Source organism: Balaenoptera ricei, chromosome 1 (genome assembly GCF_028023285.1).
Source record: "Balaenoptera ricei isolate mBalRic1 chromosome 1, mBalRic1.hap2, whole genome shotgun sequence".
In the NCBI taxonomy this organism is placed as follows: domain Eukaryota; kingdom Metazoa; phylum Chordata; class Mammalia; order Artiodactyla; family Balaenopteridae; genus Balaenoptera; species Balaenoptera ricei.
Window position 1 is genome coordinate 9,260,559 of NC_082639.1, and position 26,008 is coordinate 9,286,566.

The 26,008-nt window shown below is 51.6% G+C and overlaps 2 protein-coding genes across 4 annotated transcripts in view; both read left to right on the forward strand.

Moving 5' to 3' along the window:
* PLOD1 (procollagen-lysine,2-oxoglutarate 5-dioxygenase 1) overlaps nucleotides 1-6,166 on the forward strand; it is a 35,330-nt gene extending 29,164 nt beyond the window's left edge. The window contains exons 15-19 of the mRNA XM_059913328.1: nucleotides 537-602; nucleotides 1,252-1,356; nucleotides 2,588-2,734; nucleotides 3,504-3,629; nucleotides 5,065-6,166. Of these exons, the coding sequence (XP_059769311.1) occupies nucleotides 537-602; nucleotides 1,252-1,356; nucleotides 2,588-2,734; nucleotides 3,504-3,629; nucleotides 5,065-5,220 (600 nt within the window). The 3' untranslated portion in view covers nucleotides 5,221-6,166. The remainder of the gene's footprint in view (nucleotides 1-536; nucleotides 603-1,251; nucleotides 1,357-2,587; nucleotides 2,735-3,503; nucleotides 3,630-5,064) is intronic.
* Nucleotides 6,167-11,550: 5,384 nt separating this feature from the next.
* MFN2 (mitofusin 2) overlaps nucleotides 11,551-26,008 on the forward strand; it is a 28,313-nt gene continuing 13,855 nt past the window's right edge. For 2 of the 3 annotated variants that reach the window (XM_059913340.1, XM_059913358.1), the window contains exons 1-5: nucleotides 11,551-11,788; nucleotides 13,025-13,160; nucleotides 17,803-17,981; nucleotides 22,091-22,226; nucleotides 25,311-25,473. In XM_059913340.1, coding sequence (XP_059769323.1) covers nucleotides 17,807-17,981; nucleotides 22,091-22,226; nucleotides 25,311-25,473 — 474 coding nt within the window. In that variant the 5' untranslated portion in view covers nucleotides 11,551-11,788; nucleotides 13,025-13,160; nucleotides 17,803-17,806. The remainder of the gene's footprint in view (nucleotides 11,789-13,024; nucleotides 13,161-17,802; nucleotides 17,982-22,090; nucleotides 22,227-25,310; nucleotides 25,474-26,008) is intronic. The other variant, XM_059913350.1, reaches the window with a different exon arrangement.

The window sequence follows — 26,008 nt, forward strand, 5'->3', positions numbered from 1 at the left end:
CTTGTTGGGCAGGATTTCAGTGGGGAGAGGAGAATATCTCCAGAGGCAGCGCCATCTGGTGGAAGAGGGACCAGGAGTCAGAGGCCGAGGTTTGTGGTCCATCAGCTGTGACTTAGTTGAGCCTCTCCACCTTTGGGGCCTCAGTTATCTTAGCTCTAAAATGGGTGTACTAGCCCAGCCTGCCTCACCTCTGAGGGTGTTGTGATGATCAGAGGAGGAGAAAGTTGTGACAGCATCCCTAGACGTTGCAAGCTTGTGGCTGATGTGGGCACATGTACATACCTGCAGGCAGACCTGTACACACATGCACACACGTGTACACGCACATGCAGACACCCTCTCCTGCAGGCACACTTGTGCGCCCATCAGCTCACATGACCCAGTGGCATAGGCACATACCGGCTCCCCCCCACCGCGCCCCGCAGGGGGCTTGCGGGGCAGAACTCCATCTTGGAGCAGCTCATGCAGTGGAACAAGGGGTGAGCCCCAGCTGGCCCAGGCAGGCCTGAGAACCCCACCTCTCCCACTCCCCACAGGACTGGAAGGAGAAGTACATCCACGAGAACTACACCAAGGCCCTGGCGGGGAAGATGGTGGAGATGGTAAGGACTGGAGGCCCTTTGGGAACAAAGCTGCTGGATTCATATCCGGCACCTGCTGCGGGGGTGGGGACAAACAGCAGAGGAACAAAGCCAGCCGACCTGGGCGGGGAGAAGGCACCTTTCTATGCTGTGGCACTGCTTGGGGTGAGGGAGTGGACAGTGGGATGGGCCCCCTCCTCTTGCTGGCACTTTCCAGCTGGAGTCTGCAGGGGCCTGGGGGTGCCTGACGCTTCTTCCCTGGCCTGAACAAGAAAGGAGAAAATATCCCCAAATGTGGTCTCAACTGTGGACCACAGGCCTAGGGTGAGAAACAAATGCTTCTCTGCTTCTCCCGGAGCCTACGGGCCTCTGCTCCCTGGGGGCACTGGGGATACGCATGTCCCTTTCCTGGACCTGGCCCTGGCTGCTCTTGGCTGAGAAGGGCCAGCTCTGAGCTCTGCTTCCTTCTCCCTTCAGCAGCTCCCTGAGCCCTTGCTCCCTGGGGACACTCATGGGGACATGGAGGGCTCACAGATTGGAGTGTGTGGGACCGGGCATAGATCACATGAGGGGCCTTGCCTGCGGTGGGTTCTGCAGAGGGCCACGGGGGCAGGGGGAGAATGCGGTGAGGCCACTCTGGACCCTGTGACCGAGTCCCCGCCCTCCTCAGCCTTGCCCAGACGTCTACTGGTTCCCCATCTTCACGGAGACGGCCTGTGATGAGCTGGTGGAGGAGATGGAGCACTACGGCCGGTGGTCTCTGGGAGATAACAGGGTAACAAGATAACAAGGGGTCCCAGACGCCTGGACTGCCACTGGGGGAGGCTGCCCCTCCCCCATGCCTGCCCGCTGGGCTCTTTTCCTGGCAAGCCAGCCAACCTCTCTGGGACTCTTGGAGATGGGGGCACTGGCAAGGGTGCCTGTGGGCACTTAGGAGTAGAGGGATTGAGAAATGGGATGGGGCGTTGGTCCTCAAGCTGCCATTGCCGCTGGGTGACTTTGAGCTGCCTTAAGCTTAAATTGCAAGTTTTCCAGTTCCTGGTTTCTGATTAGAATGATTTAGCTTCCTTCCCCAGATCAGGCGTGGATGGAGATGGGGGAGGAATGAGCAAGTGTGGGACGCAGAAGAATTAGGAAGCGACAGCAGTGCCAAGTTCACCAGACAGCAGAAGCAAGGGGCGTGGTGGATGTGACAGGCTGTGCATTCCCTGAAGGAGGAATTCATACGTCTTGGAAAGTTCAGGAACCATATTTAAAAGCACGTGAGCCCCTGGGCCTACGTGCCTCAGAGACCAGCTAACCTTTGGGCTGGCAGTTTGACTTGACTAAGCAGTGGTTCTGGTTACTGCCTAATCTACATGCTTGGTGGCAGAGCTCATCTGCAGAACCCAGTAACTCACGTAGCCCATGTGTGGGGTCTGGTGAACCCTCGTGCTGCACTGACCGGGCCAGCCCTGAGATGCTAGTGTCCCAGCTAACCTGTGGCCTTCTGCATTGGTTTCCTGTGCTGTGTAACAAATCACCACAAAGTTTATCAGCTTAAAACAACACCCATTTATTATCTCCCAATTTCTGTGGGTCGGGAGTCCGGCTCAGGGCCTCACAAGGCTGCAGTCATGGTATCAGCCGGGATTGGGGTCTCATCTGAGGCTTGGGGTCCTTTAACAAGCTCATGTGGCAGAACTCATTTCTTTGCAGCTGTAGAATTTCAGGCAGCTTGCTCCTTCCAGGCCAGCAGGACACAGAGTCTCCCTCTTCAAGATCCTCCTTGAAGGGCCCACCCAGGATGAGTTCCTTTTTGATTAACCCTAAGTCAATAGACTGGTTACATTAATTACATCTGCTAAACCCCTTCACTTTTGTCCTGTAACCTAACCTTATCCCGTCAGGTTCACAGGTCAAAGGGAGGGGATTAGACAGAGCCTGTACACCAGGGGGCTGGAATTCTGGGGTGGGGGGGCCCATCTTAGAGTTCGGCTTACCACACTCTCCTTGGTCACTTCCAGGACAACCGCATCCAGGGTGGCTACGAAAACGTGCCGACCATAGACATCCACATGAACCAGATCAACTTTGAGCGGGAGTGGCACAAGTTCCTGGTGGAGTACATCGCCCCCATGACGGAGAAACTCTACCCGGGCTACTACACCAGGGTGGGCGTGCCTGGGGTGCAGCCAGGATGAGGGCTTGGGGTGGAGTGGCTGGGGCTTGTGGGGGGGAGGGTGTTCCTGGCTTGGGGGAGAAGTGACAGAATATTTGGTCTCCGGGAGTGAAGTCTCCTCCCATCAGGTGTGAGGCGGGGCCCCGGGAGGTGTCTAGGGTAATGGAAGGCCACTGGGCCTCTAGCCTCTGACTCACCCCTTTGCATCTTTCTCTGTGTACTTAAATCCTGCCTCAGTGACTCCTATGCTAGCCCACCAAACAAGCCCCCAGTTAGCTGGCCAGCGTGCCCATTCCTTTAGCTCCTGCCTCGTGTGTCTTTTGACTGTCTCTTTGGCTTTTGCACTCCTTCTCTCAGTCACCTCCTCTTTAAATGGTTTTCTCCAAATACCTGCTTTGAGTGTGCCTGGGCCTTACCCTCAAGGAATCACCAGCCAGAACGGGTCGTGAGGATTAAGTTCATTTCCTCCCTTCTTTTTCTCCCCTCCTCTCCTCTCCATCCTCTCTTTCTCCCTCTCTTCCCTCCTTTCCTCCATGTCCTCCCCTTCTTTCCCTTTCCTTCTTTTCCTTCCCTTCCTCCCCACATGTTAACTGAGAACCTTTTCTGTGCCATGCACTGGAAAACACAGCATAAACAGACCTGCCCTCCCAGCCAACGTTCCAGCGACTGGATGAGGGGTCCCTTCTGTGCACCCCTGCCTTTCCCGGCCTTCGGGGGCCTCTCTCTAACTCCAGTTCTCTCGTCCCGCTTCCTCGACACAGGCCCAGTTCGACCTGGCCTTTGTTGTCCGCTACAAGCCTGACGAGCAACCCTCGCTGATGCCACACCATGACGCCTCCACCTTCACCATTAACATTGCCCTGAACCGGGTTGGGGTGGATTATGAGGTGAGCGGCGGCCACCTTGGGCCGGGGGCAGGCCGGGGGGGAGGGCTGGCTGGGGAGCACTCACAAGGTGGTCGGGCAGAGGGGCCCAGGGTATGCCGGTGCCAGAGAACCCGAGAGAAAGGGTTCCAGGTCCATGGGGACGGCTTCTTGGAAGGGGTGGGTTCAGAGCCCAATTTGGTGGGAGGGAGAAGGCTTTAGACATAATAGAGCAGCGGCACAGGAGGACCGGGACCAGACCGCTTGGACCTGGGTCCTGCCTCTCCCCTCACCAGCTCTCTGTAACATATAACCAGGCACGTTTCTTAGCATCTCAGTTTCCTCACGTCTTAGATGGGAAAACCTAGAGGGGCCCCCGTAGAATCGTGAGAATTAAATGAGTTCATCCAGGTAATTGCTTACATGGACCCATAATGAGTACTCAAGGAATGATAGCTATTAGTAATCAAAAGCTTAGGGTTTTCATCATTCTTGAAAGTAAGACGCAGCTTTGGGAATGACAGGACAGAGTTAGTGCAGGTGCGGGGCACAAGCTGGAGGCCAGAGGGGAGGGCTGGGGAAACCAGGAAGACACGAGGGTTTGGAAGGAGCAGTTGAGGGCCTCAGGGCCCCAGGGAAGGCCTCTGGCTGTGATCAGCCAGGGAGCCAGCCATTCATTCATTCATTTACTCCTTAAGCTACTATTTTCTAAGAGCTTTTCGGGACTCAGTCCTGAGCAGGCACTGTGAAGGACACCCATAAAAACACCTATCATTTTTTTTGAGAGTTTACAATGTATCAAGGTTCTCATAGGGGGTGATGTTGCCCCTCTCCCTGGGGGGGGGGGGGACATTGGTAATACCTGAAGTTGTCACAACTATGGGGGTGCTACTGGCATCTAGTGGGTAGAGGCCAGGAATGCCCAGGACACCCCCCGTAAGAAAGAATTATCTGGTCCATGGTGGTGATAGCTGTACAGCAGTGTGAATGTACTTAATACCACTGTACACTTAAAAATGATTACGATGGGAAAGTTTACGTTATATGTTATTTATCCCAATTAAAAAAAAAAAAGTGGGGGGGAATTATCTGGCCCCAAATGTCCGTAGTGCTGAGGTTGAGAAACTGAGCCCTAAGCTCTTACTTGTATCATCTCATTTAATTCTTACCACCCTGTACAGTTTAATGCCCATTTTCCAGAAGGGGAAACTGAGGTTCAGGTTGGTCACAGAGTTAGTTGGCAGTGCCCAGTGCTGCCTACCTGCAAGGCCAATGCTCTTGGTCCCTTGGTCTTTGCTGAGTGTCTTCCTTAGGCAGCTCATGGCCGTCGCTCTGCAAAGGCATCCCCAGGCAGGCTGTGCTGAGAGCCCCTTGGCTGTGATGGCTCAGATGGGAGAACGGGGGTAGCAGGGGAAGGGCCCAGCGTCCCATTGGGGAACTGACACCTCCTGTCTCCCAGGGCGGGGGCTGTCGGTTCCTGCGCTACAACTGCTCCGTCCGAGCCCCACGGAAGGGCTGGACTCTCATGCACCCCGGGCGACTCACGCACTACCACGAGGGGCTCCCCACCACCAAAGGCACCCGCTACATCGCAGTCTCCTTCGTCGATCCCTAATTGGCCCGGCCCGGCCACCACAGACCTTTTCCTCTTTGTCAACAACCACTGCCCAGCAGCCTCTGGGACCTCGGGGTCCCAGGGAACCAGATCCAGCCTCCAGGCTCTTGACCTCTCATTGCTCTTGGAGCCGCCATCAGAGAGACTGGGCCACAGGCTAGAGGCAGAGCACACCTCCTTGGCTGGGACTTTCCTGGTGCTCCGGACACAGCCCCGGGGGAAACTGTTCACTTTCACTGCTTCGTAGCAACTCGTCCTTTCCCATTCCTCTTCCTGAAAAACCTCTTCCGGCAACACTTGAGCAGAAGAGGGGCTGACCCAGCTGCCCAGAGAGACTCTCGGGGTGAGAAGCCACGCCCCAGAGCTTCTCCCCGGCAGAGCTGCAGCCCCGGGGAATTCTGCTCCAAGCTTCAGGGTTGACACCGAGACCTGGATCGGACTCAAGTCCCCACCCTGACCGTGGGACTGCTGAAGCCCCATCCTCCCTGGCTCCTATCATGAGAGCAAAACTCTGTCCCTTGGAGACGGTGACTCAGAGAACCTCCTGGGAGACAGGAAATGCACGGATGCCACAGCTCCATCCTCTACTTGACCCTTGCTGGGGGCGCAGAGCAGGGAGTGCTGTGTCCACACACTGCACTGTGTCACCCTGTCTTGAATGCCTCCAGAGAGAGGGACAGACAGTCAGAAACAGGAGAGTTTCTACTAAAGGTCATTCAAACCACTGAGTGGGAGATGCTGGGGTGGGCGGGTGTATACATGTCAGGGCGGGTGTCTGCAGGGAGAAGCTTCAACAGCTCACGATTGGCAAGGAAGGCCGGCCGTGGGTGACTTGGCAGATTGGGTCAGGCAGATTGGGTGACTTGTGTTTCCCACACCCAGTCACATGTGATCTCCATGTCATTTGTATATTCCATAAACCCTCCGTATAAGCCAGGCACTGCTACCTGGGGCATACTGTGTCATCTCTTAAGATCTGAATCTGGTGTCACCCTCCTCTGAAGCCTTCGCTGACCACCCTTCTTGCAAACATGAATGTCAGGGAACAGTGAACTTCTGCCCCACCATACCCTGGGCAGACCTGTAGCACCAATAACACTTCAGGGCATTTATTAATAATAAGCAGTAACCTCTATCCGTCCCTGCTCTGGGCTGGGCATCGTGCATGTCAGGCCGGCTCAGCACGCAGTCCTCTGGGGTAGGGGCTAGCATCACCTTTTTATAGATGAGGAGATGTAGGCTTGGAGAGGCCAAGTGATTGGCCTAAAGTCACACAAGTGGTAAGGACAGGGATTTGAATATGATTTCAGCAGAAATCTGGTCCCTGCCCGCCCCCCCCACCCCCCACCCCCGCACCGCCAGGCATCCTGTAATCAGTGGTGAGGACAAAAAACCAAATGCAGTTCACTGTGGACCCGGTGTGATAAATGCCACAATGGTTGTAAGAACTGCTGTGGGGAGCAGGAGGGACCAGCAGCGTGTGTAACAGTGCTTCTCACCTGAGGTGATTTTGCCCCCAAGGGCATTTGGCAATGTCTGAAGGGATCTGGGGTTGTCACACCCTGGGAAGGGGGGTGGAATGCTGCTGGCACTAGTGAGTAGGGGCCGGGGACGCTCCTAAACATCCTACAAGGCATCCCTGACCCCCAACAAAGAATTACCCAGCCCCAAATATCAGTAGTGCTGAGGCTGAGAAGCCTGCTAGCAGATGCCATTTAAGCTGGGCCTTGGAGGGGCAGGAGGTATCCAATAGGCAGAGACACTCTTTAGGTCAAGGGCTAGAGCCGGGAAGGCACAGGTGGGGTCTGAGAAGCAGGTTGGCTCGTGTGCGTGGGGTGGAGGGGGTCAGATTGCAAAACCCATTTTCCCCGGCTGAGGAGAGTTGGACTTTATTTAATTGGAGTCACTCAGGGGTTTTGCATATCTATACTAAAGGTAAGTTTTTAAAAAAATTTTTTTTAAATTGAAGTATAATTGATTTACAATGTTTCAGGTATACAGCAAAGTGATTCAGTTATGTGTATATTCTTTTCCATTATAGGTTACTACAAGATATTGAATATAGTTCCCTGTGCTATACATTAGGTCTTTGTTGCTTATCTATTTTATTTACAGTAGTTGTGTATGTGTCAATCCCAAATCCCTAATTTATCCCTTCCCTCTAAAGATACGTTTTTGTGTTTAAAAAACCCGTGGTGAATTCAAACAGTGCAAATCTTAATCTCTTTCCCATCTCTCACCCCTGGCTTCCCAGTTCTCCCCAGAAGTGACCATGTCTTATCAGTTTCTTGGGTGTCCTTTCTGAGAGGGTCTGTGCTATACTTGTGTGTGTGTGTGTGTGTGTGTGTGTGTGTGTGTGTGTCTTAGGGTTGTTTTCCATTGTTAACCTTTTTCTGATTACAAATGCAATTCATGTCCACCATGGAAAAGTTCATCAAAATAGAAATAGGTAACGTGGAAAAGATGTCCTGCGAATGCACCCCACCCCTGCCCTCCAGCCCCACAATCACACCACCAGCCAAGCTAGGGGAGCCTTGTCACTGGAGGCCTCACAGCTTGAGGCAGTGCTTCAGAGAGAAAGCAGGGTGCTGGGTGGACGGTCATACTAGAGGCTGGGGATGGATTCCAAGGCTCCTGCAGCAGCCCAGGCAAGTGACCAGCGCCTAGGCCAGAGCTCGCAGGAGGGAATGGACAGGACAGATGTTTAAGGGGGAGATCCTCCAGGCCTCCTCCTGACTTGGGCAAGATTCTGCCAAGGAAGGGAAATGGAATTCACTTCATGCCCTTGGAGTATTGACAGTCCCCTTAGGGAGGCCAGGGAGCTTGGGGGAGGAAAACAGCTGCTCTACAAGGTGGCAAGTACAGACCCCCGTGTGTGCCACATCCAGAGGCCTGGCCACACCCTGAGGCAGGGTCTGAGTGTGGCCTCACAGTCTGGGGTCTGACTCTTAGGATGGGAGGCTTCTAGCTCACTTAGCACAGAAAGGGTGGGACAGCTACCTCTGACCAACCTCACTGGGAACTGATAAGCTGGTTGGTCCAGAGGCTAACGATTTGCCTCTTGAGGTGTCCGTAGGCAAGATTCTACCATGGTTATAAAGCAGTGCAGTCCAGTAGGAATAAAGTTGGCCTTCCTTATCCAAATATGTATTTGCATGTGGTGGGGCTGTTCTACGCCATTTTATGTAAGGGACCTGAGCACTGGAGGATTTTGGTGTCCCGGGAGGGTCCTGGAACCAATCCCCTGTGGATACCGAGGTACAACTGTATAATGTGAACCACAAATCCGAGTGTAGAGGAAAAACTCTATTGTTTTTCCTTATACTCCACACAATACTCCACTTAATGACACTTCTGGTCACCAAATGTGTCTGGGTTTTTCCCACACCAAGCAGTCCTCCAATTCTGAGTGAAAACAGAAAGGCTGTCTTGGGGATAGCATCAGATCCCATAGGTTAAGGGCTCAGTCCCACAAGACCGTCCCCACTTCAAATGCCAATTGCAAGTCCAGGTTGTCACCTGTGCTTCTGATGAACCGTTTATAAATTGGAGGGTCCCATGAGCCCCTCCTGAAGTTTGATTAATTTACTAGAGGGGCTCACAGAACTCAGGAAAACAGTTTACTTACTAGATTACCAGTTTATTATAAAGGGATACCACTTAGGAACAGCTAGATGGAAGAGATGCATAGGACAAGGCATGTGGGAAGGAGTGAGGAGTTTCCATGCTTTTTCTTTTCTTTTTTTTATAAACTTATTTATTTATTTATTTTTGGCTGCATTGGGTCTTTGTTGCTGTGCACCGCTTCCTCTAGTTGCGGTGAGCAGGGGCTACTCTTCGTTGCGGTGCTCAGGCTTCTCACTGCAGTGGCTTCTCTTGTTGCGGAGCACGGGCTCTAGGCGCGCGGGCTTCAGTAGTTGTGGCACATGGGCTCAGTAGTTGTGGCTCGTGGGCTCTAGAGCACAGGCTCAGTAGTTGTGGCGCACAGGCTTAGCTGCTCCGCGGCATGTGGGATCTTCCCGGACCAGGGCTCAAACCCATGTCGCTTGCATTGGCAGGCAGATTCTTAACCACTGCGCCACCAGGGAAGCCCTCCATGCTCTTTCTGGGCACGCCACCCTCCCAGCAGCTCCACTTGTTTACCAGCCTGGAAGCTCTCTGGACCATAGTTCAGGGCTTTTTATGAGGACTTCATTACATAGGTGTTAAAACAGACAGGTAGGGCTTCCCTGGTGGCGCAGTGGTTAAGAATTTGCCTGCCAATGCAGGGGACATGGGCTTGAGCCCTGGTCCAGGAAGATCCCACATGCCACGGAGCAACTGAGCCCGTGAGCCACAACTACTGAGCCTGTGCTCTAGAGCCCACGTGCCACAGCTACTGAAGCCCATGCACCTAGAGCCTGTGCTCCACAACAAGAGAAGCCACCGCAATGAGAAGCCCGTGCACCGCAACGAAGAGTAGATCCTGCTCGCTGCAACTAGCGAAAGCCCACACGCAGCAACGAAGACCCAACGCAGCCAAAAATAAAATTAATCAATTAATTAATTATTATTTTAAAATACACCAAAAAACCAGGCAGGTAGCTAGATGTGAGCAGAGAAAGGGGAGCACAGGCCAGATGGCAGGAAACCATGCATCTTGGGGTCCACAGGCAGACAGAGAAAAGCAGGAACCTCCAGACTGACAGGAAACCACATATCCTGGGGTGGCAGACAAAGAAAGGTGGGGAAAGGTGGGAATCTCCGGTGTCCAGACGTAACCTTTTGCTCATTATGCTCTCATTACAATAAAAATTAGCCTTGCAGATAAGAAATACCCATCATACACTGGCTCCATGACACTTCCAATCAAGGGTAAATAAGGACAAAAATCCCTCCTCCCAAAAAAAAAAAAAAAAACCCCTCCTCCCCTTGGGAAGGTGGAGCTGGAATGAAAATCAGGGAACACGACCCCCAAGCCTTCCTTCTGCAATGAATATTCCGCCCCTTCATTTGTACACCCCACATGACCGGCTTGCCAAGAAAACTCGGGGCAGCTACTCACCTGTCTGCCCGCTCTTCCTTTGAGAGCGTACTTTTGCTTAAATAAATACTCAATTTACTTTCTTGACCTCCCTGTCTCATCTCTGAATTCTTTCTGCCATGGGACAAGAACATTTCTTTCACGGAGAATATAGGCATGGTTGATTAAATCATTGGCCATTAGTGATCAAGTCAATCTCCAACTCCTCTCTCAGGAGGTTGAGAGGGGTGGTGAGGCTGAAAGTTGCAACCCTCTAATCACGTGGTTGGGTTCCCCTGGCAACCAGCCCCCATCTTTAGGAGTTTCCCAAAAGTTGTCTCATTAACATAAACTCAGGTGTGGTTGAAAGGTGTGAATAACAAAAAGACACTCATTTCACCTTTATTTGAATAGCTCTGAAGCTGTTTCAGAAACTGAGGACAAAACTAAATATTATGACAAAAGATGCCCCTATGGCTCTTATATAGGTAATTACCAGGGCTTTAGGAGCTCTGTGCCAGGCACAGTGGACAAAGACCAAATATATAGTTCTTATTATAAACCACCATATCACAGCGAGCCATTTATGTAATTTTAGATTTTTTAGTAGCCACATTTTAAACAGTAAAATGGACAGGTGAACTTCATTTTAGTAATATATTTTATTTAACACAATTTATCCAAAATACTATCATTTTACAATACAAAAATATCAATGAGATTGTTTACATTCCTTTTCTTACCAAGTCTTACACATCTCAGTTTGCACTGGCCACATTTCAGGAGCTCGTAGCACACACGGCTGGGGGGTACCATACCTGAGAGCGCAGGCTTGGAGCCTTCCCTGCTGCTGTTGAGGCCATCAGGAGCCTGTTTACTGCCGTGTCCCAGTGCCTGGCACATAATGAGGCCTAGTAAGCTGCCATATGTGAGCTGGGGTAATCTCCCCTCTGAGCCAACTGGGACCGCTGTGAAGGTCAAAACGACGTATGTTAGGTAGCCTACTCAGGGACTGTTGCTGTTCTTACTTCCTCAAAGTCAATTGAAGGGCGGCAGGCCCAGGCTTGCTTCCTGTCTTCCTGTTGAGAGCTCTTGTTTAAAATTACCAAACGCAAGCTTGGATTCCAGAGCAGACAGGGTCCTTGGGGTCAGGCTCTGGGGCAACAAACGAAAAAGCGGGAACCGCTAATCTACGCCCTTGGTTTCTTTTCCCCTTGACAGCTCGTGGCCCCGCCCACCCCAGCCCTTACAGGCGCCTGGCGGAACTACAGCCCCCATGATGCAGCGGGTGTCCCGAAATTTACGTCATCGGCCTGGGACGCCTGGGCGGTGAATAAGATCGCTGAGGCGCCTCTCCAGGCGCTGAGGCAGCTGATCCCTGACACATAAGGGTTAGTAGGGTGGAACCTGCTGAGCTCGGAGTCCACCGACTCACTGGGACCAGAACGGCGAACCTGCGGCGGCTGGTGACGCGCGCGTCCTGCCTCCTCCTCCCGCCTGTCCCCGGGGGGAGCGTGTTGGTGACGTCGGGGTTATGATGGCCGCCGGGAGGCCGGGAAGGTGAAGGTGAGAGGGCGAGCGCGTCGGGTGGTGGGGCCCGGCCCGGGGCAGCACGGCGAGTCCTGAGTACCCCGGTGTGGGCCTGTGGGACGCCGGGTTCCCGGGGACTCAGGATCCGGGCCGGCGGGCGTCCCCACGCTCCGGCCTCGCCGCCGGGCCCTCAGCGGCCCTGACAGGAGGGGGCGGGACGCGGGACTCGGGAGTGGGCTCCCCTGAGGCTTCTTGTCACCCGCGCTTTCTCACCCTTCACCACCACATCCCACCCCTGCCCTTTCCCCATTTCTCATCCAGTTCTCTGTATTTGCCAGCACTTATTCAGCACATGATAGGTGCCTACGTTCATCACCGTAGGCGCCCTGCTCTGACTTCCCCAAATTTGGGCATTTCTTGCTCTCGCACAGTTGTCTCTTGTTTGGTTTCTCAATGGACGGTAAGCCCCCTTGAGGGCAGGGACTGTTTTTTATCCATCTCTAACTCTAGCGCCTAGCACACACACACAGAGGGCAGACAGAAAATGTCGAATAATTAGCTGCTTGGATGCTTGAAGCCAAAACTGCCCATTCCCATTCCCGTCTGTTGTAAGCCTTGATTGCCCTGTTTCTTTAATTTCTCTATTTACTCTCTTTCTCTCCTCCCAGAAAGGGCTCTGACTGTCACCCTTCCCATCCCCAAGGGTCGGGTAAGGCAGCTTCTCGTAATTGAAAATAAGTGAGCTTTACAGTCAACGGGAGGTGCTATCTCAGTTCCCAGCTTGGCCACTTAACTAGCAGTCCATTAATCTCTTAAGTATTCCAAGCCTCTCTTTGCACCATGGAATTGAGAATTAAGTAAGATATTTTACAGCATCTGGCAGATAGAGGCTTTCAGTAAGTTCCACTTCTCTCTCTCAACTCCACCTTCCCGTCTCTAATCCTCCGTGCCACAGTCCTCAAGCCCAGTCCTTGACCTGGTTCTGCCCCCTCCTCTCACCCCTCTGGATGTGCCTTTACCAGGGTCCCTGCTTCTCACCAGCACATGTCTGAACACGTGTTTGTGCACACCCGGGCTTGGCCTCGCACCTGTGTGTTGTGTTTTTCCCCAGGGCACTTCCTCACATGCCACTCCAATACCTCAGTGAGTAAGCTTCTCTCGGGGATGAGTTTGTTTGGCTTTTAAACCTGATCAGACTTCTTTGGCATCTTTTTTTTTTTTTTTTTTTTTCCTGCCCTGTTGACATGTCCCTTTTCCTTTCCAATAACTCAGAATTGGTGGAGTCAACACAATCAGTAGCCAACCTCAACCTGAGACAGGACAGAGGAGAACGCAGAATCTTTTCGTCTTTTTGACTCCAGCCATGTCCATGATGGCCACCCTGTGAAGGTCTCTCACCATCCATAAAGTAAGTGGGGGTGGCTGTGACATCTGGCTCCCTGGATCCGGGTGGAGTGGAAAGGGGTGTCTCTCGGATGGGGTCATCTCTGCGCAGAGCTGGAGCGTTCCAGCCCGTGTTGGAAAGAACTGTAGTTCCTTTCACCTTCCATGGAGGATTTCACTGGTTGCCGAGAGAGCCCGTTTAGAGATTGACTGTTCAGAAAGTGGCTGGGATCTCTGGGCTCCCTGAAGAATGAGTCTCTATCTCCCTCGTTTGTTCTCTCCTGTGCTGGCTCCCCCCTCCCCCTCTCTGCCCAGCAGAAGTTGGTTCGTTGGCTCCTGATCACGGCTCCTCTAAGAGTCTACTCTGCCCCTTTACCCTGCATACTCTTTTTTTGTTTTTTTTTAACAGTTGCCATTTTTTAAACCTGTGATTTTACTTTTAAATTTATTTATTTATTTATGGCTGCGTTGGGTCTTCGTTTCTGTGCGAGGGCTTTCTCTAGTTGCGGCAAGCGGGGCCCACTCTTCATCGCGGTGCGCGGGCCTCTCACTATCGCAGCCTCTCTTGTTGTGGAGCACAGGCTCCAGACGCGCAGGCTCAGTACTTGTGGCTCACGGGCCCAGTTGCTCCGCGGCATGTGGGATCTTCCCAGACCAGGGCTCGAACCCGTGTCCCCTGCATTGGCAGGCAGATTCTCAACCACTGCGCCACCAGGGAAGCCCACCCTGCATACTCTTTTGTTTCAGTTTCTCAGCTTTTCCTCTGTTCCAGTTGTGCCAGCAGACAATCCGTGGATCCATTTTATTTTCCCTGCTAGGAGTTGCTGTGCATGAAACTGGGTGAAGAGGTGGTGTGGATTCAGGGACTGTGCCTGGGATCCAGACACACCTTGTGGTGACTTTTGCTGTTGCTGTCCCTATACCCAAGGCACTTAATCCTCCTTAACTAATAGCCTAGGTTGAGGCAGAGCTTTTCAGTACCTGGGAGTGCTAATAGCTGTTTAATTTTTTTCTTTTTTTGGCTGCATTATGCGGGATCTTAGTTCCCTGACCAGGGATTGAACCCATGCCCCCTGCATTGGGAGCATGGAGTCTTAACCACTGGACCGCCAGGAAAGTCCCTGGTGGGTTCAGTTTAGAATTGGGTTTGGTTCTGGTCTTAGGTTAATACCTGTTAATATTGTGCCCCCAGCACTTGTTTGGGGTGGGAGTGGGGGACTACTAGGATGAATGAGGCTTTTCCCAAAGTCTGACCGTCAGGGTTTTAAAAACTGTGACGTAGAAGAAGGGTTTCTTCAGATAAGTTTGTGAAATGCTGCGTTAAATACAGTTAAACAGGCCTTCCTTCCCAGAGTCTTTGCTGTGCTCGTGTACTCCAGTGGAGGGGGACTGTAGCATATAGTGTTTTACCAATTGATTCTGCTATGGAATCATTTTTGTCCACTGCAGTTCTGTGGACCACGCGTTGGGAAATGCTGCCGTAAACTCTCTGAAACCATGACCTCAAGAGCACTTTGAGGCGGTCCCAACAGCCTGAAGCGTGCCACTTAGTGTATAGCTGATACTGGAGCTCAACTCTGGCCCAGCTGTGCTTGGGGGACTGGCTCTGCGTGCCTGCCGTGAGCCCTGCGGTGAAGTAGGGGCTGTCGGGGCTTTCCAGAGGAGGAACAGGAACCAGCTGTTTCCCCCAGCTCTAGAAGCATAGGAAGCCAGCAGGTGGAACCCCAAGATAGCTGGGGCCCTATCTTGGCTTGTGTGTGTGTATTTGCAACTGTGGTCTGTTTGTGCACGTGTGTATGCCCAGCTTGCTCTTTGGAAGCATTACATTCTGGAGTCTGAAAGATTTGTTTAACTCTCTTGACTCACTGAACTCCAAATACTAAGAAACAGATGCTTAGCCAAAGGCTGCTTTTTAAGAAAAAAGTAAATATATGTATTCCAGGATTGGAAGGGTAGGAAGGTAATCCCCTTTAGGGGCATTCGCTATCTCAAACCATGTCTCTTACAGTTGTAGAGGAGGAAAGTAGAATTGGAAATAGGTCACTGCTCTGTATTAGAGACTGGCTTTCTAGAAGCTCACAGATTAGACAGGGAGAAAGTATGACAAAAAAAAAAAAAGCCAAAAGTCTGGTAAGGTTGCATGGCCTCCCCAGAGATGTCAAGGAAGGCTTCATGGAGGGGGTGACACTAGAGTTGGGTCTAGAAGGACAGGAGGAGTAGGCCAAACGGGAGAATAAGGAAAGACAATTCCAGGCTGAAAGCAACATGTGTAACACCAACATGGACTCTCAGCTCAGGCACGAACAGAGGCAGAGAAAGCAGTTTGGAGGGGTTGGCGGTTCGGGACGTGCAGCCGCAGGCTGGGGAGTGTGAGAGCAGGGCAGCGCCTGGATGGACTGCACTGTGAGCAGACCAGGTGACCTTGAAGCACTAAGCTTTAACTAGTGTGTATGCTTTTAAATCTTGCATTTACCGAACACTAACGCCTTTGGTGTCATACCCTTTGGACTTGCAAACAATGACCAGAATTTGAAAGCACTTGCTTCTAAAAGCCCAGCTGATCTCTGAGAACTTGCTGCCTGCAAGCAAGTCACTTCTGGGGCGGGGCACTGCTGAGCCTCACCCCTGAGCTGACCTGTGTCCTCGATCCCCATGGCAGCCGTCGGGCAGCTGTGGGCGTGCTGGTGATAGAGTTGCCTCTGCCCTCCCCTGAAGGCTGGCTATTCCAGGGGGAAGTCTTGTGATCTTGCTGGTGGAGTTTATTACTCTTGTTGTTTTATAACATGTACAACTACCTTTGAGTTCATGCCATGTCATCTTTAATCTTCTCACTGTCTATGTGATATCATGCTTGTACGTGTGACGAATCCAAGCATCTGAGGTTTAAACAGCCGAGAAATAGTACAGTCACGATTTGAACCCAGCTCTGTCTGATTCCAGAATCTATCTATAATGCTAGCTACATCATGCCATCCCAGACCCAGTTCTCCTTTCGGTGACTTTCCTCTTCTGCTTACACATATCCCCTGTTTCTCTAAGAGTCTTTCCTGCTGGGCCACAGTAAGCCTGATTTCAATGTACTCTCCTTTTCTGCTTTGGAGGAGCCAGTGGTATTTTCTTCCTAGTTCCCCTTCTCAGAGCTCTGCTGTCTTTCTTATTTCAGCCCTTGACACGTGGGCTCCATGCTTAGAAAATCTCCCAGCTGTGGCATATTCCTGGGGAGGAAGGACACACTCACTTTCCTCTCTCATCTCCCCAGAAATCATGAACAGCGCAAAATAATTGGTAGGTTTGGGCAAAACCTGCGGGTCCCCATTTCCCTGTGGGTCTCTCTTTCTGCCCACCCTTTGGGATGGTTAGTTCCTAAGGGCCACTTTTCAGTTATTATGCATTTGTTCCAGATGTTCTTTCTGCTTCTCAGGAACTGGTTCAACACACTTTGGCAGTTTCTCATGTATGTTCACTCGTGGGCAACGCGCTGTCATTTCCCAGCTAGAGCGAGTGCCGGGTCTGGTGGAGAGCGGTGTGATTAGGGTGGCTGGGCGGGAGGGGCCGACAAGAAATTGCTGCGTGTTGAGGAGGGCAGAACCGGGCACACACAGCTGTGCACACTCCCCTCATCCTCAGAACGGCCTTTTCCCCGTGACGTCCCAGCGTCTGAGGGCTCTGCTGAAGAAATGGCACTGTGCGAGCTGGGAACTCTGAGGAACGATCCAGGGATGCCCAGCCACATCTGGGGACCGCCTTCTCTGGTCTGTCTCCCTCTTTTGACTTTGAGCAAAGATCTCTAGGGCTTTGGAGTTAAGCCTCACGGCCCCTCGCATGTTATTGCCATGTGAAGAAAAAGAGCCTGCAAAGATGTGCATGTGGTTGAATGAGAGCAGGAGAGCTACCCACACAAAAACAGACCGTGATGATAAGCAAATGTTAATAGTGCCTGTCACAGAATGGTGGGGTTGTGGATTTTTTTTCCTGTAGTTTCCACATTTTCTACAGTGTACACATTTATAATGAAAGAGAACAGTAAACGTTTTTAAGTAAATTGTAGAAGTAGACCTCTCTCATTTGAAGATCACCCTTCCTTGCCGTCCACTCCTCCACCCCTCCCCAGCAACCAAAAATAAAAACAAAAAGCAAAAACCTGTTAGGAATTAGGGCCATCGGGACCGGGCGGCAGAGGAGCCAGGGCGGGGTGGTGGGAGTGCCTGACCTCGAGGGTCACTATGCTTTCACTGCTTTCAATATCCAGTGCTTTTTCTCAGGAGGGTGATGTATAGGAAATACGTGAGATTTCTGTCACTCTTTTCTGCATAAGGCTAGGAGGAGGGCTTCTCTGTGTGTTACCTTGTGGTTCCCCTCTGTCCCCCTCTGAGATGGGGAGGGCAGGCCTGTCCCTGTTCACCAGGCAGGGAACAGCCAGCGCTAGGCCTGAGCTCAGGGCCCTGGGTGCCCACACTGTGTGACATGGAGACTGGCCCAAGTGGTCCCTTCCTACTCTTGAGGTGCTGGTTCTGATCTTGCTGTCCCTGATCTAGTCCTGGAGGGCCCATGTTCTGGATGGACCCTCGAGCTGGTGCCCGTCCCCCTGCTGCACCCCACTACACCCCAGCAGAACGTCCTGAGCTGGGTGTCCCCGGGTTCGCTCACGTGTCTTCTTTCTCTTGCAGCGCAATGTCCCTGCTCTTCTCTCGATGCAACTCCATCATCACAGTCAAGAAGGACAAGAGACACATGGCTGAAGTGAATGCTTCCCCGCTCAAGCACTTTGTCACCGCCAAGAAGAAGATCAATGGCATTTTTGAGCAGCTGGGGGCCTACATCCAGGAGAGCGCTGCCTTCCTTGAAGGTGAGACAGGCAACGCACTCAGCCAGGCCCACTCCTGTCAGCTTCAGTATTTAGGTGGCAGGATTTGGGGATGGGGGGGTACAGCCCTGCTCTTGAGGAGCTCATGACCAGATGGGTTGTCACCTTCAGCGGTGCTCTGCTCTCGGAATCATGTGGAATTGGACTCCGGGGAGATTGGGCCAGGAAAACAAGGGACCTATCATTGAAGAATTCTACGAACTCTGTTCCATTTAGTCACGAGGGGTAGGTGAATCGTATCCTCATCTAAGAGACAAGCAGATTGAGGTTTTGAGAGTTGTTTGATACCTTGTAAGTGACACAGCAGCCTTTACCCAGGTGTCTCTGACTCCAAAGCCCAGGTGTTTTCCTTGGCCCGGTCTGGCTGCCATCAGTCCCGGCACTGTCCGGGTGTTGGTTGTTCCTGACCAGGGTGTTCTCTCACTGATATTTTTAGACAACAGGACTATGAATAAGAAACTTGTGTCACCAGTACCTTTTCCTCTAGTTACTAATTTGAGCCCAACCTCTAATCCCTGCTCTGTCAGCAGAGAAGGACTGGTTCCCAGGGCCCCACTAGGTCTGAGCACCAACTCCAGCCACTGGCTTCTCAGACTCCCTCTCTAGAAGGCACACCTTGGCTCCAGGTCCTGGGATTGTCAGTGAAGACCCAGTAGTTGAATCTTATCTGTCCTTGGTTTCCTCATTTGTGAAAGAGGGGCTCAGGTGAGACCAGGGGTTTCCAAATTCTAGTCTGCAGAACCCTAAAAGTTCAATGGGAATGCCCCTGGGACACACTGCTCTCCACTCTCTGCTTTCCACTGGAGCACCTTGGCTTCTGGTTGGGTTACATGTCAGGCTGCTACTTTAGGCTCCCTTTAAAGAAAGGAAATAGTTCCAGTACTATGGTGTAAATGTTTGTCCCTCCATGTTCACATGTTGGAATCCTGAGGCCCAAAGTGTTGGTGTTAGGATGTAGGGCCTTTGGGAGGGGATTATGTCATGAGGGTGGAGCCCTCATGAATGAGATTAGTGCTCTTATAAAAGAGACCCCACAAAGCTCCCTCGCCCCCTTCCGCCACGTGAGGATACAACAAGAAATCTGCCACCTGGAAGAGGGCCCTCACCTGACCAGGCTGGCACCCCGATTCGAGACTGCCGGCCACCTGCACCGTGAGCAATGCACCTCTGTTGTGTCTAAGCCACCAGTCATGGTATTTTGTTGGAGCAGCCCGAATGGACTAAGAATGCACTCTTTATGCCCTGCCCTCAGCGTGGTGCTTGAAGCAAGAGAGGCGTTCCCGAAGTATTTGTTAAATTTAAAAATTTGAATTTCAAGGTTATCAGATTGGTGGTTGTAATTATTCCAGTTTATTATCTGTTTGTTTAGCAATAGTTCTGGTGTGCCTGGCCCTGTGCCTGCAGAGATGGGACAGACCAGGCCCCTGTCCCGCCGGAGCCCAGACTAACCCTCTGTGATGCTCTGACTCTCTCAGATGGTTCTGTGGACGAACACCGGCTTAATTAATAATGAAGGTGTTTGTGTGACGGCATCCAGAGTGGGTGTTTTGGTTTCTCTTTTTGTGGAAATATGAAGCCTCTTGTATTAGGAGGGAAAGCGCTGGAGCGATCCTGAGATGTATTTGGGGTTGTCCTGGCTAGGGAAGGGGATGGCTACTGCCTTGGGACTGTTCTCTAAAGGGCAGGTAACAAGAGCTTGTTGGCCTACTGCCTATTTCTTTTAAATGTAGCCACAGGCTTAAGAGCCAGCTTCCTCCGGGGCGCATTCCAAAGGCCACACCCAGGTGCCCACATAAGGGAAGAATGTTGATGGGTCTGAGTAGGGGGTGGCCAGCGGATGGGGGAGGTCTTGTTGGTTTGCTCACTTCCTTTCGTGGCAACAACTGCAGGGGAAGCTCGCTGGGCATCTCTGAAATGCACCTGTCGTGTTCTGGACGCTGTGGGAGTGCTCTCAGTGCTGGGGCCTATCAGCCCAGTGGTTCACAAGTGCCTTAGTCTGTTTGGGAGGCTGTAACAGAAATACCATAGACTGGGTGGCTTGTAAACAACTAAAATTTATTTCTCACAGTTCGGGAGGCTGGGAAGCCCAAGATCAAGGTACCGGCAGATTTGGTGTCTGGTGAGGGCCAGCTTCCTAGACTGCTGTCTTTTCTCTGTATCATCACATGTAACCACATGGCAGGAGTGGCTGGCTAGCTCTTTGGATCTCTTTTGTAAGGGCACTAATCCCAGGCATGGGGTCTCCATCTCTATATACAGTTGACTCTCGAATAACATGAGTTTGAACTGCGCGGATCCACTTATATGTGGATTGTTTTCAGTAGCAAATACTATAGTAGTACAGAATCCATGGGTGAATCTGTGGATGCAGAACCGTGGATACGGAGGGCTGACTAAATTACATGCTGAGTTTTGACTGTGTGGAGAGTCGGCGCCCTAACCCCCGTGTTGTTCAAGGGTCAGCTGTACCATCATACCGTCATCACATGGGGGCACATAAACATTTAGTCCATTGCAGCAAGAGTGTGCTGAGGGGCAAACACCCGTCTGCTGTCCAGCCAGCTCATGACCTTCCTCGTGTAAGTACTAGATGGGATGGGGTCAGGATCTTGCTCAGTTGCTCCCATCTGTCATAGTATGTTATCCATCTGCCTGTCAAGGGCCCTGGGAAGAAGCAATGCAGTGATCCTAGTATCTGTTTGCTTAGCGAACATTGTGCACCCGCTGAGCGCTGGGTGCTGGGATCAGACAGCTTGGACCTCACGTGGTAGGTGGTGCAGACAGGTGAGCTAGGCGGTTACCCTGTGGTTAGATAAGGGCTAAGATAGGAGAAGTACAGGGTGCTGTGGGAGCATAAACAAGGGGACCTGACTCAGGGGTGGTCAGGGCAGGCTAAGTGGGAAAGAGCCAGAGCACCCCGAGGCGGTGCATTAGTTCTTCAGAGTGGGGGAGGGGCGTGGGGAAGCACTGAGCAAAGCCCAGAGCAGTGGCGAGTGTGGGGATGTGGTGAGGCAGCATGCGAGGCAGCAGGTGCCCAAGACCTGGCTGGAGCAGTGAGCGGGGCCAGAACAGGCAGAGCCTCGTGAAGGTGCACAGGGACCCGGTCCCAATCCCGGCTCTGCCATCTGCTAACTCTGATGGGTACATGCCGTGGATTAAATGAGGCCGTATTTGAAAAGTGATCAGGGACTTCCCTGGTGGCGCAGTGGTTAAGAACCCGCCTGCCAATACAGCGGACACAGGTTCGAGCCCTGATCCAGGAAAAGCCTGCATGCCGTGCCGCGGAGCAACTAAGCCCCTGAGCCACAACTACTGAGCCCACGCTCTAGAGCCCACGAGCCACAACTACTGAAGCCCGTGTGCCACAACTACTGAAGCCAGCTTGCCTAGAGCTCATGCTCTGCAACAAGAGAAGCCACTACAATGAGAAGCCTGTGCACCACAACAGAGTAGCCCCCGCTCGCTGCAACTAGAGAAAGCCTGCACGCAGCAACGAAGACCCAACACAGCCAAAAATAAATAAAATTAAAATTAAAAAAAAAAAAAAGAAAAGTGATCAGAACAGTGTCTGGCATATAGTGAGAACTTGGTAAGTATTTGTTAAGTAAAAAACATACAACTTCATTAGGTACCGGCCCCCATTCTTAGCGATTTTGTGTTTTAATCCATTTAATCCTTTCACTAGTCACATGAAGTAGGTACTGTTGTTATCTGTGTTTTAAGGGTGAGGAAACTAAGACCAGGAAGGTTCATTTGCCTGGGGTCACAAAGAGTCAGGAAGAGGTAAGAGCCAGCACTTCTTGCACTGGAACCCAGGCAGTCTTGCTCCCAAGCTGTGTTCCTTTCTGTTTTGGCTGCGCGGCCTGCGGGATCTTAGTCCTCCCACCAAGGATTGAACCCACAACCCCTGCAGTGGAAGCTTGGAGTCTTAACCACTGGACCGCCAGGGAAGTCCCCGAAGCCGTGTTCTTAACTGCACTGCGGCCCACAGTAGGGAGGAGCAGGGAGCCGTGGTGGTGGACTCTGCCTTCCAGACTTGTGACTGTGGAACTCTGACCGTGGGGTGAGCCATTTTCAATCTCCACCTCCAGACACCTACAGGAATGCGGAACTGGACCCTGTTACGACAGAAGAACAGGTTCTGGACGTCAGAGGTTACCTGTCCAAAGTGAGGGGCATCAGCGAGGTGCTGGCCCGGCGGCACATGAAAGTGGCTTTTTTTGGCCGGTGAGTCTCAAAGCCCTCATACCTTCTTTCTTCCCAGCTGGGGGCAGGCAGGGAGGCAGGCACTTTGTGTGGGATCGCAGCCTGAGGGCCCCAAGGCAGAGAAGCAGCTGGCATGCTTCAGAGTTCAGTGCTCTCCTGCTTATTTCTTTATTTTTAACTGTGGTTAAATACACATAACGTAAAATTTACCATCATAACCATTCTTAAGTGTATGGTTCAGTTTTGTTAAATACATTCACATTGTTGTACAACCATCACCACCATCCATCTCCAGAACTTCCTCCCCTTGGAAAATTGAAACTCTGCCCATTAAGTAACAACTCCCGTTCCCCTCTCCCCACCCCCCTGGCAACCACCATTCTCCTTCCTGTCTCTATGAGTCTGACTACTCGAGGTGCCTCAGGTAACTGGGATCACACAGTATTTGTCTTTTTGTGACTGGCTTCTTTCACTCAGCATAATGTCCTCTAGAATCATCCATGTGGCAGCATTTGTCAGAATACCTTCCTTTTTAAGGCTGAGCAATATTCCATTGTATGTGTATACCATATCGTGTTTATCCATTCATCCATGATGGACACTTGTTGCTTCCACTTTTTGGCTATTGTGAATAATGCTGCTATGAACGTGGGTGTACAAATATCTGTTTGAGACCCTGCTTTCAATTCTTCTGGGAATATACCCAGAGGTGGAATTGCTGGACCATATGATCATTCTGTTTAAAAAAAATTAAAAAAAAAAAAAAAAAAAAAAAAAAAAAAAAAAATTTTTTTTTTGGCCGCGCTGCACGACATGCGGGATCTTAGTTCCCTGACCAGGGATTGGACCCGTGCCAACCTGTGCCCCCTGCAGTGGAAGCTCGGAGTCCTAACCACTGGACTGCCAGGGAAGTCCCCTGTTTTTAATTTTTTGAGGAATTGCCCACCATATTGTTTTCCATAGTGACTGCACCATTTTAATTCCTACCAGCAGTGCACAAGGGTCCCAGTTTTTCCATATCCTCCCAATACTTGTTTTCTGTTTTTTTGATAGTAGCTGTCCTAATGCATGCGAGGTAGTATCTCCTGTAGTTTCGATTCGCATTTCCCTAGTGATTAGTGATGTTGAGCATCTTTTCATGTGTTAGTTGGCCATTTGTATATCTTCCTTGGAGAAATGTCTATTCAAGTCCTTTGCCCACTTTTAAATTGGGTTGTTTGGGGGGTTTTTTTATGTCGTTTTGGTGTGGTTTTTTTGTTTTTTGTTTTTGAGTTGTAAGAGTTCTGGATTTAATTCCTTATCAGACATATGATTTGGAAATATTTTCTCTCATTCTATAGGTCGCCTTTTCACTCTGTTAACTGTGTCCTGTGATGCACAGAAATATTTCATTTTGATATAGTCCAATTTATGTATACTTTTTTGCCTATACTTTTGATGTCATATCTAAGAAATTGCCAAACCCAGTGTCATGAGGTTTTTCCCCTATGTTTTCTTCTAAATGCTTTATATTTTTAGCCCTCAGATATCCTTCTTGTTACACTTTGAGGTCTGGTAGGCACCTCTGGAATGTTTGCTACAGTACCAAGGACTTCTCCAGTTCTCGGTGGACACTGACTGGGTGGCCTACACAGTGAACTCAGTTCTGACGCGCTGCCTGGAGGTGGCGGCAGACCCCCCAGGTTAAGAGCCCAGTCCCTCAAGACGCCCCCGCTTCAGGTGCCATTCGGAAACCTGGGCGTCTGACCCACTGGCTACAGATCAGAGGTTCCCACGACCTCCTCCTCTTAATTTGCTAGAGCGGCTCACAGAGCTCAGGGAAACATTTACTTACATTTACTGGTTAGTATATAAATAATGGGGTACTGTAAGGGATACAGGTGAAGAGGTACACAGGGTGAGGTCTGGGAGGGTCCTGAGCACAGGAGCTTCTGTCCCTGTGGAACTGAGGTGCACTGCCTTCCACCCTGAAGCTCATCAGTTCTCATTGTTCAAGAGATTTTATGGAGCTTAATCCACAGCGCCCTCCTTCCTTTTCCTGGAGGTCAGTGGGTGGGGCTGAAAGTCCCAACCCTCTTATCACTTGGTCTTTCTGGTGACCAGCCCATCCTGAGGCTGCCTGGGGGCCCCACCTCAGTCACCTCACTAGCATAAACAGGTGTGCTCAACAGGGGCTCCTTATGAGTAACTAAAGGCACTCCTACCACTCAGGAAATTCCAAGGGTTTTAGGAGCTCTGTGCCAGGAACTAGGGACAAAGACCAAACATATTTCTTGTTATACCACAGCACCTTTAAAAAAAGTAAAGCCCAATACAGGAAAAAAAAAGACACCCAGACGGGTGGATGCTGTGCGCACAGTGGCAGCCTGAGGAACTGGCACTCTGCCACCCCTGCCCCTGATCACCTCAGGGGTGGCCCTCAGACCTCCGGGCTGTCATTTTGCGTCCTCCCCTCAGAGCTGTGGCCCTGGCTTTGGTGAGCTGGAGAGATGAGTCTGCAGAGTGGAGCTGTTTTCAAGAACCAGAATGTCGGAAAGGGGCGTGACGGGCAGGAATGCTACAGTAATCTGCCCTGTAGCCGGCCCTTATCAGCTGGGACTGACAGGCGGGGCTTCATGTTTGGGAGGAGCGTGATGGGAGAAGAGCAGCAAAATTGGCCTTTTGTAGAAAACCAGGGACTTTGGGGTCATTCAGCTGAGGTCACTCAGACTGAGGAAGCCACCCTGGGGGTGAGTGAGTGGTTCCAAGTAGAAGAGGAGGGGTGGGTTATCCCTCGGAGTCAGACAGGTGGTCTCCAGAGTGATGCTGAGAGCCTCAAGCTCGGTGGTGGGCTCTCTCGAGGGCAGAGAGCGTCTGCGTGCCGGCGCCACACTGAGGGAGCCCCTTGTAGCCTGGTTTGCCGTGATGAACCAGGAGCACATCACAGCACGGGTCACGGGTGTTTGTCCAGCATTTTCATAAACACAGAGAGCCCTCTCTGCCTGTCTGGGCACACGCCGCATCACTGTGGAGGACAAGACTTTGGACTTGCAGGCTGTAACTTCTTAGTGACAGCCTGAGACGCAGATAGCGGTAGCTTCACTGACAGCCAGGATTTCCTCGTAGGACGAGCAACGGGAAGAGCACTGTGATCAATGCCATGCTCTGGGACAAAGTGCTGCCCTCCGGGATCGGCCACACCACCAACTGCTTCCTGCGGGTGGAGGGCACAGATGGCCACGAGGCCTTCCTCCTCACGGAGGGCTCAGAGGAGAAGAGGAATGTCAAGGTGAGGGAGCAGCGCCGGCCCGGCTTTCAGCCCTCCCTGGGCATGCTGGTGGGTTAAATCCGGGCTTAGACCAGCCAGCGCATCCACTGTGCCAGGACCACTGGAAGGTCTAAGGAGAAGGCAGTGCCCTCCACTGCGGTGGAGTCTGGGGGGGCCCTGTCCTAGCCTGGCTGCTTGGGAATTGCGAGAGCTTCAGGGAGGGTCTGAAACCCGGAGCGCCTGAAGTCCGGATTCACAGTCCTTGTGAATTGCTGGGCAGGCCTTTTCTCTTTGTGATGAAGAGCATATGTGCCTTGTTCTTTGGCGTGTTGCCAGAGAGCGATCCCTGCATTTGCTCTGTGATTCTGACACGTCAGCTCGGGGCTTGCATGTTTTCATCTTTCTGAGAGCCAGCTGCATTCTTGGTTGGGGCCAGATGCTCATTTTGGTTCATAAAGAATTAATTAATGCAGAAAACCCTCTGCTTTAGGACAACATCCAAGAAAGAAACTCAAAAGAGGAGTGAAGAATAGTTGGTTCTTATTGACAGCTCCCA